The 10,088-nt window shown below is 39.8% G+C and overlaps 1 protein-coding gene across 1 annotated transcript; it reads left to right on the top strand.

The window, feature by feature from the left end:
- Positions 1-1,772: 1,772 nt before the first annotated feature.
- On the top strand, positions 1,773-9,160 carry chchd1 (coiled-coil-helix-coiled-coil-helix domain containing 1). The gene is made up of 3 exons (XM_083988086.1): positions 1,773-2,095; positions 4,905-5,023; positions 8,787-9,160. The coding sequence occupies exons 1-3, from the start codon at positions 1,957-1,959 to the stop codon at positions 8,895-8,897; spliced, it is 369 nt and encodes a 122-aa protein (XP_083844212.1). The 5' UTR covers positions 1,773-1,956; the 3' UTR covers positions 8,898-9,160.
- Positions 9,161-10,088: the final 928 nt, after the last annotated feature.

Here is a 10,088-nt window from a genome sequence, read left to right as displayed (position 1 = left end):
GTGCTGAACATGCCCTCAGACAGAGGCTGATGTTACGGCTTGCCCTGCATTCTCCTTGAATGTCATGTAGCCATAGGCCAAGAGCCAGAAGAACGCAGAGGATCAAGGGAAACCTTCTTTATCACTGTCACTGATAACACATACCAACAATGTGGAGGGATATGAAATATATGACAGCTTCCTTCCTTCAAAATCACACTCTTTCCTTTTGGCTTGATTTTTAAAATATATCTTCTATTTTTTGTATTTATTTTAATTACTTCTGAACAGCAATCTGTTCATTTTACATTCCTTGTCGACATGTGCTTTATGTCAAATTGATGAATGTCTGTTAAAACAAACTCTCAGCCTGCAAAGGCATGAGCTAAGGAATACATGTTTGCCCTGTGCTGTTGGCTAGCCCCATATTCAAATGAAATGGTGCATCTCAATCAATCATAAGTCCATTTCCAGTAGCTAGTTCAAGTCAAATAGATCCAAGCAAGTGTTGCGTGCATACAGATGGACATTTTCAGAAGGCCAACATTTCCATATGAAAAAAAAATGTTGTTGTTTTTAAATTGGTCTTTTGTGATATTCAATTTCTTTTTAGATACTGAATTTTAAGTCTTCAATAAATGTAAGCCATAATCATCATCAGAAGAGATTTGGGAATTTATGGGAACTAAGTAGGCTATGTAAGGATAGTATATATTTTTTTATATGTCTATATAAACCTACAAATATATATCCAAATATATTTCTGAATATAATTGTTGATCACAAGTTCACAACAATAGCAGTGGTGCAGGCGTAGCATGTTCCAATATCGATTTCCCATGAACTGCACTTAACTGGGCCTGAGGATTACGACAGCACCTGAACGCAGCAGTGGCTGGAGGAAGCAGCCTGCATGTTGGTTTTACGAATCCATTGTACATTAATTTTTTCATTGTTTATATTCTCAAATCTTTTGGTTGAATGTACAAAACTTTCTTGAAAGAAAAACTGGTCATCCAATACATCTACATGAAAAGGACATTTTTCTTTATTTTGATGATAACCAATTGGATAATGATTAAATTTTTTTGTACAACTTGTTTTTCTTTTAGGAAAATTTCACATACACAAAAGAAAATGGACTGACGGAAAAAAAAACTTTGCACTTTTTTTGAAAGAGCTTTTTCAGTATGGCACCGACACCAAAGGACTTGAAATAGGCCTACCAAAAGCGTTAAAAACCAATTTTATTTTAGATTAGTATTTATTTATTTAATATGATCTTCTTTACTTCAATTTTTTTGAAGTATATAGGTATACGTTTTTTTTATATACATGGTAAGCATAAACTCTTTGTATATATATATATATATATATATATATATATATATATATATATATATATATATATATATATATATGAAGAGTTCATTTGCAAAAGCAGATGTGCCATTTTGAAAAAAATGAGCTGAGGCTTTGTAATTATTCTTTGCATAGTGTTGTTTTCAATAAAACTTTATTTTTTTGAGATAGCCTATGTCTGTTTTGTTACATCTCAAAGTCACTCAACTTTGGTTTGACTGATATCACCTTATGTAAAAAGAAAAAAAGAAATGAAGATTCTGCTGCAGAGTTATCTGCTTTTGCAAATGAACTCTTCATATATATATATATATATATATATATATATATATTTACCCCCCTGGCACAACAGTATTGTTCTGTACATAAATGTTAATAAAGTTTAAAAAAAAAAAAAAAAAGTTGGTTTTACGACAGCACATTGCGTTTTGCGGCGAAACATGGCGCTGTCCTGAGGAGCTCGGTGAAGGAGCGAGGTTTCCAAGTGACGACTGTCGGTTTCTTCCTCTCTGGTCGCTCCCATTCCCAGCTCTTCCCTCCGCTCCGCTGGCCGCCGAGGCCGAGGCCGAGCTCAGACACACGTCGTGAGGAGCGGGTGACGGTGCAGGAGGCGACATGGCGGCGCAGGGAGGCGTCGTGTTCCAGGAGAAGGTCAGCAGGCTGCTCAGCAAACAGGACGGCAGACCGGTGCTGAAACCCAACAGGGTTCTGGCTCTCAAAGACGCCGTAGCCAACCGCAAACTGAAGAAAGGAGGTAGGAAGGCAACGAGGGGCAGACCAGTGTACTCAGAGACCCCGGCTGTTTGTAGGAATGTCACCAGTCTAATCAAATATAGGCTAGACCTACTAGCCAAAAAAAAACTGTCACTTTACCCTCAGGTTAAAGGGATAGTCTAAACATCTGTGCAAATTCGCCTATCGCCATAATCTCTATAGTCATAGGGGTAGGTTCATTACTTTTGATTATCAGTGTATCTTGTTTTGGGATCAGCGGGGCAGAGACGTGAGCTGCTTAGTGAACACAATGGAGGTGAATGGTACAGGTCCCCTGTCCCTCAAAACTCACCAAATACACAACAATCCAACAACTCCAAAACTGTGCAAACTGTTTTTAGATCGGCGGGGCAGAGACGTGAGCTCTGCATGATGCGTGGTATTTCCGCCTTTGCCTCATCAAACTCATCAAATACACAATCCAACAACTCCAAAACACTCCTGTGGACAAGTAGTGACCTGCACATTCACCATGCTATGAGATAAACATGTAACATTATGAGAGAGAGGTGTTTTTGAGGCAACAGATGGAACTACATTACAAACATGGTTGCTGGGTGGAGTGATTTCAAAAGCACAGGTAGTTCAGCTTATGCTTCATGCATCGTAATGTTAGATAATTATAGGCCTACATGATTATTTTATAGTGTGGCGAATGTGCAGGACACAACTTGTCCACGGGAGCATTTTGGCATCATTGGATTGCAGATTTCAAAACGACATGTACCGATAATTAATGGTAATGAACCTATACTCTTATTGCTATAGAGATTATGGCAATAGGTGAATTTGCCAAAATGATGAACTATCCCTTTAACCTAGACTTAGGGCCAAAGTTTCCATCATAACAATTATTTACACCTGTGCTGACCAGTGGCAACACAACAAGAGAAACAACAGGAAGACGTGACTCATAATTACAGCATTGATGGAGGACAGAGCTTATAGAGACTGCAGCCATTTTTCTTTACTGTTTCAATCTTTTCTGGTTACTGTTGAACTCTCCTAAAAGATTAATATCTTCTCCTGGAGTAGTGATAGCACAGCTGGTGGATGTAGCTCCCCAGTCAGCCATTTCATTATACCCAGAATTCATAGTCACAGTCCAATCTATGACAGCTAAGAACCAAACTGCTGTGGGCGACAGAAAAGACATTGTGAGACATAGATCTGTCCATGTCAAACCAGTCCACATCACAATGTTTAATGTGCACACATGACGGATCGCCTTGTGTTCATCTCAACGTAGCTCGGCTCCATGTGATTTCATGAAGGAGGAGTTTGTTTCATTCTCACAGCAGCTAGCTACACTACGGTGCTATATCATGTACACAGGCTCAGCCCAGAGGGAGAACTAAACCATACAAGCTGCCTTAGCGTGCTTGTGTTGGTGTGGCAGGTTAAACAAAGGAATGAGATGGGGTGGATTTCATGTACACAGCCAATAGAGAGCTTGGTGGGGTGGGCGGTTATAAACAGGATTTGCCCATTTCCTGGTTTCAGATGCCTGGCACTATAGCAACCTCATTTCCTTTGACTGATCTTACAGGAAGGTGATCCAGTATTATGTGGGTTAAGTTTTCTTTTAACAACACAAACCTGAATGGTTGAGGATGAACTTTCTGACCAATATTGTCCTATAATTATTGATTTATAGAGGATTTTTATTTATTTTATTTTTTACCTCAATTACAATTCATGAAGGATCACTCCTCACATTCAGCCAAGTGATTATTGTCCAGATGATTAAACAAGTTGATGGTTTAGTTCATGTTATGTTCACCACTGTCTGGTGGTAATCATGGCTGATAAGACCCAATCAGGAAGCCTGTGACTGTCATTGTTTCCAAGTCTCTCAACATCTAGCTGGAGTTCTCAAAGTAAAACTGGGCCGTCACTGTTTCCACATCTCCATTTTAGGGGCTGAAAAGAGTGGTGTGGAGGCCAAGTGTAGCTATAGTAAAAGCCTTGTGTTTTAAAATTAAACCATATTAGTGTGGAAGTCTTGTGAGGCGTCCAAATGTCAGGTCATTTATATCACTAGCACCATCTTGAGTTAATGTGATGTAAGTTAGTTAAATTTGGCCATGTGACTGAACATGAGGTAGCTTTTCTTTAACAGGGCAGTTCATGAATGCAGTAAGCGATATTAAAGGGATAGTTCAACATTTTTGCAAATAATATAATCCCTATAGTCTTTGTCGGTGCAAGCAATTTTTAGATCGGCAGCTAACACAACGGAGGCTCGCGGTATTTCCACGTTTTCCTCATCACACTAAATACACAATCCCAACAACTCCATAACACTCTGGTGGACAAGTTGTGACTTGCATGAATTGTATAATTATGTAACATTATGACATATGAACTTGCGCTTTTGAAGTCACTCCGCCCAGCACCCGTGTGTGGAATGTAGTGAAAAAAACTCTGTCTCGTAATATTACATTATTATCTCATGGCGTTGTGAATGTGCAGGTCACAACTTGTCCACAAGAGCGTTTTGGAGTTGTTGGATTGTGTATTTGATGAGTTTGATGAGGGAGAAAGCGGAAATACCACGCATCGTGCAGAGCTCACGTCTCTGCCCCACCGATCTAAAAACTGTTTGCACCGACAATTTAAGGTATTTAACCTACAATACTCCTAAGACTATAGGAATTATCCCAATAGAGGAATTTGACAAAATGTTGAAATATCCCTTTAAGTTGGTGAGCGGTTTAGTGGCTTGTGATACCTTGGGGTCTTTCCACCAATCAAGTTGGAGTAAACCTGAAGCTTTGTGTCCACAGAGGCCACCTGTGTCACAGAGATGTCCGTCCTGATGGCCTGCTGGAAGCAGAAAAACTTTGTGGACAGTCTGTGTTCCAGGGAGACGAAGGCTTTCTACAGCTGTGTGGAGAAGGCTCAGGTACGTTCACACAGGCCCACAGGTGGCCGGCCTTTTTGAATGCAGATTAGAAAATGACATGTTCACAGGAAGTGTCCCTTCATTAGTGCATTAGTGTCCCATTGCCATTCATTTTCAATGTATGCTGGTGACGATGAGCGACCTGAGGCGGTGAGCGACGAAAGTTGAGAGAGGCTCAACTTTACGCAAATGAGCAGCGGCGCAACCGCGGCGACAGCCAATTGCGGACTGGGATTCTCACAGCGGGAGATATTGAGAGAGCCTGAATGGACACATCTGCAGCGCAGCTTGAAAGTCCCGCCCCTTTGGTCGCTTGGTGCAACGGCCTGCTAGAGCTGGCAGGCGGCACGATGAGCGACCACAGGCAATTTAGTTGCTTTTGGTGTGAACACACAGTAACTTTTTCTTTTACTAGGAGCACAGTGGCCCTTTAACTTAAAATGTTATGAGCACAAGCAGAAAATGTAGGGGCTTAAATCGACTTGCAGAGCAAATATTCACATTTCCTTTTCATTAATGATCCTCGCACACATTGGCCTGACACCTGTAATGACAGATACCAGATTCTTTGAGTTGCCTCTTCCATGTTTCACCAGTGTTGGGGGGAAAAAAGAGGCAAATTTACTGGTTGCAGACAGGTAGATGAAATATTTACTTATACCGACTCAAATTTTAGGGGCAAAATGCCTCCATTTAGGGTCAGTCTGTCCGTTTTCTTACATCTGCACAGTGTATGAGAATAAGGCAACTGTTTGTTGTATCTCAGTGAGTTATTTCTGTTGGTGATGACAGACGACGCTCCGTATGATAAACATCCCTGTGTGTTGACAGTGGAGCTGACTGTGCAGCAGACTGTATAGAATGTCATTAACTAACATACAACAGAGTCCCGGCTGTTTCCTGGGAGGAGCCACAACAACATCACCTCTTCCCCTCTCACCCACAGCTGTGTGCTGTTTCCCCCTCCACACACAGCAGCATGTCAACACGTCCCCAAATTCATCTACCCATTATTTAGTTTGTTGTTGTGTAGTAATTGTTTGGTAGAAAATGCTCATCATTACCTCCGCAAGGCCAAGGTGACGTCATTAAACATCTTGCTTTGTCTGACCAACAATACACATGTCAAGTTTTTCAGCAAAGGGATACGCCAAAAAAATGTTTTCGTGTCTTGCCTCACTCCATGACCAGCAGATAGACACCATCCTTTCCACTGTGCGTGCAGTAACAAGGGAGATACGGGCAGAGCTGGTGCACTGCTAATTAGCTTAGCTCAAACGCTGGAAGTGCATAGGTAGTGTTAGCCTGCCTCCACCTAAAGTCATCAGAGAAACTCTTCAGCAACTCTAAACGGAAACCGGCGGGCCGATCTTCGTCTCAGAGCTGACAAAACTCTCCGGTAAGGCATCTTGAGCGGTCAAATGCCGGTAACGGGACGAGATCAGTCAAACCGGAGGGTTCAAGCAAAGACGGTTTATTTTGGTTCAAGCTACATCGAGGGTAGGTTAGCTTCCTATTTCAAAGTAAAAGCACAAATTCTATCGTCATGGTTTTCTGTATGTAAAGGGCAACGGGTGTTTTATTTTGTGAAAGTAACCGGAAGTGCGGTGGTCACAACGGCTAGCTTGAGTAGCGCAGAATTCGTCCAAACAAAATTGTGAACAGCTGGTATTTAGACAAATTAACAACACACTGCTGATCTAAACGGCTACTTTCTCGTCTAAAAATGTTTGAAATTTGGATAAAGTGATATATTTACAGAGTTTAGAGCTAAAATGAAATCAGCTTCTGACTGCTGATTTCGGCTCGGGTAGGAGGCAGGCTAACACTACCTATACACTTCCAGCATTTGAGCTAAGCTAATTAGTGGTGCGCCAGCTCTGCCCGTATCTCCCTTGTTACTGCACGCACAGTGGAAAGGATGGTGTCTATCTGCTGGTCATGGACTTGGGAGTGAGGCAAGACACGAAAAAAAAATGTTGGCGTATCCCTTTAAAGCACAGAAAAGCAGCTGGTTTTTCGTTTCATTCAGGTTTTATGTATTTGTTTATTAATAGAGGCAGCAGCACCTCTAAATGAAATCCTACAGGATAAACTTCTAGAGTGCTGAACTGTCAGATACTGTGGTGGCATGACAAGGGTCGAGGATTTAAGAAGTGTTCATAATTAAGATTAATTAACGATTGTCCCGTGTTCATTTGTCTTCTATTTTTAGATTTTTTTTGTGTATTTATTTTTATTGCTTTTTTAACAGAAAAATAGATACATATTAACAAGAGATGGTGGTGCTAAACAGAACAGTACAGGTTTTTTTGACAGAGTTTCTTCTGACATGAGACAAACAGGAGTATACAATAAATGGCACAACAGCAGAATAGCACTAATTCAGTTTTTAGACATTAAATCGAGAAAAGGTTGCCAGACTTTAAAAAATATTTCCTGTTTGGCAGATATAATATACCTGATTTTCTCCAAGTGTAATACATTTCCCAGTTCTCTCAACCACATTTCAAATGTAGCAGGGTTCTTACGGATCCTTAAAAAGTCTTAAAAGGCATTGGATTCATTAATCTAACAATAAGGCCTTAATTGGCATTAAAATGTCTTAAATCAATTTTTCAAAAGTCTTAAAAATGTTAACACTTGGTAAGTGGTATTTTATGGTTGTAATTAGTCTCAAATCTCAAAATAATTGGTAACATTCCGACATAGAGAGGTTAGTGGCGGCCGTCAATGCTAAATTTCTCACCGCCACCAGCTCCAGAGTCAGTGTTTTTTTTTTCCCAGACTTTTTATGCATTTATTTTGAAAGGACAGCTGGAAAGAGACACAATCCCATGTTCATGTAGCAGTCACTTTACCTTGGATCACATAGGAAAGTGGGGTCCCTAACCCTATGTAATTGATGTGGTGTTTTTTTTCTTTTTTCTGCATTTGTGTTTATTATGAAGTCGGTCTTAAATTTCATTTCAAGTGGCTTTAAAAAAGTCTTAAAAAGTCTTAAATTTAACTTGGCTTAAGCTGTAGGAACCCTGTGTAGGAGCACTTTCAGATTTCCAAGACTGTAAAATTAGCTTTCTGGCTGACATGTTGAAAGGGAATTCTATTTTTAGATTTAAATTCTGAGATAAAATGTCCATGTTAGTTTCTAAAATATTCAGTAAACTTCAACTTAATTAACAAACATGTTTGGTCTAATCTTGGTCGGGACTAATTAAGTCAAGGACGGTGAAGTCTAGTCTAATTCCTCCAATACAAGTCAATTAGAAAGTAACCCAAAGAGAAAACCCTTCACAGCCTCGTTACGTACAACAGCCTGCAACATATCTCATTCTACTGTGACATTTCAGTGAAGAGCAGGACAAAAGTTGAAACCTGGCAGTGTTGTTAAAGCTCAGCTCAGAGCAGCAGAGCTGAGCTGCTGTGGATTGTCAACGTGTCAGGACTCAGTATTTCTGCTGACTCACCAGCCTCAGCATCGTTTCCTTGTTCCTTGTACTGAGCTCACTAAATGTATCTTGTACTCACTCATCATTTTATGTTTGAATGTGTTTTTTTTCTCTCACTTATTTGAGACAGCAGTGAAACTAGTTGTGAGTTACAGTAGTATACTACAATGCTGACAAAGCTCATTTCTCATGTCTGAGCTCAAGAGTGTGAACAACGCTGCTCTTTTTTGCTCCTGATGTGCAGATTATGGTTTAATAAAGACATCAACTCACTGAAAAAAACTCTGGTAACAAATCATCTTCCTCTTTAACAGGCTGCAATGAAGAATAAATCAGATCAGACCAGCATGCAGGGAGGACGTCTGCACCCGAAACAAGCCACCACCCTGCTGAAGAGATACCCCAACCTGCGCACTGAAGTCTAGGAGGACAGTGTGTGTGTGTGTGTGCATATTTCAGTTTGGACTGTGTGGCTGTTGGACTGGGTTTCTTCATGAAACCATGCTCTCAGCTACTGTACCAATGATACCATATAAAATCCTTACATAAATGAAGCGGACCACTGGAAAGACTGATTTCAGCACACACCACAATCTAACATGTACCTATTTGCTGCCCAGTTGTGTGTTACAGCTTTTGTTTTCACAATACATTGTGTTTTATGATAGTAAATAAAATGTGACTTTCTCCTTGTGTCCTGAATTGGCTCTGGTGAAAGTGACGCCATCTTGTCTCAACCCAATTTAGCAGAGTGGTCTCATTCAGAGCAGAGATGTTATTAGTGAATGTGATGGAATTATTCTTCTTGGGTTTCATAGCTGCTCGCTGGGAAATTACCATTATCACTGACCACTGAAATGACTCATGGCTGCGGTGGAAGCTGAGATAGTCCATCATACAGACAGGGTTACATGGACCACCTGTAGTGGAACTTCCTGAATGGATTTAAGTTCCACACTTTACACAGTCTGTGATGTAAAGTGACAACTTTTTAATAAACTAAATATAGTTAGCATTAGCACAATGTCATTTCTCCACAGAGCTATCGCATTCTGGCCCCCCTGAGCTCTGCCTCGTACTGATGCTGTTGGTGTAGAGATAATTTCATGTCGACGTTGCCAACGTAACCAGATGTAAATATTTACATATTTATAAATACATATTATATTATAATATTTTTTATTATAAAACAATTATTTATTTTCTATTTTTTAAAATTCTGTAAAATTTATCTTCTTCTTCCTCTAGACCAGTGGTTCTCAAACTTTTTCACATCAAGGACCCCTAAATTGACACAAATTAGACCACGGACCCCCATTAGACAAAATTTTGAAGCAAACACCATTTGTTCCGAGACTGGATAAAGTTTTCTACATTCAAATTAGGGCCAATGGTGTGGATTTTTGGAAATATTGTGGAGAAATTTCTGGAAAAAAGTGGTACGATTTCTCCAAAAACCTTTTCTAGGAAGAAGTGGTAAAATTCTCAAAAAAAAAAAAAAAGTTTATGAAAACAAACAAACAAAAAGGGTAAAATTTCTAAAAAATAAAATAAAATAAAAAAGTTTTTTAAAAAAACCTAGAAAAAGTGGTAAAATTCTCAAAAAAATAAGTTAA

Source organism: Trachurus trachurus, assembly GCF_905171665.1.
Source record: "Trachurus trachurus genome assembly, chromosome: 15".
Taxonomy (NCBI): Eukaryota; Metazoa; Chordata; class Actinopteri; order Carangiformes; family Carangidae; genus Trachurus; species Trachurus trachurus.
Note: the sequence above shows the minus strand (reverse complement) of the source record. Positions and strands in the feature narration are given on the sequence as shown.

Excerpts from the sequence above, each read along its gene's own strand:
- chchd1 (XM_083988086.1), top strand. The coding sequence starts at position 1,957 with ATGGCGGCGCAGGGAGGCGTCGTGTTCCAGGAGAAGGTCAGCAGGCTG. Across the intron at positions 2,096-4,904 it reads CCGCAAACTGAAGAAAGGAG|AGGCCACCTGTGTCACAGAG; the intron begins GTAGGAAGGCAA and ends TTGTGTCCACAG. Across the intron at positions 5,024-8,786 it reads GCTGTGTGGAGAAGGCTCAG|GCTGCAATGAAGAATAAATC; the intron begins GTACGTTCACAC and ends CCTCTTTAACAG.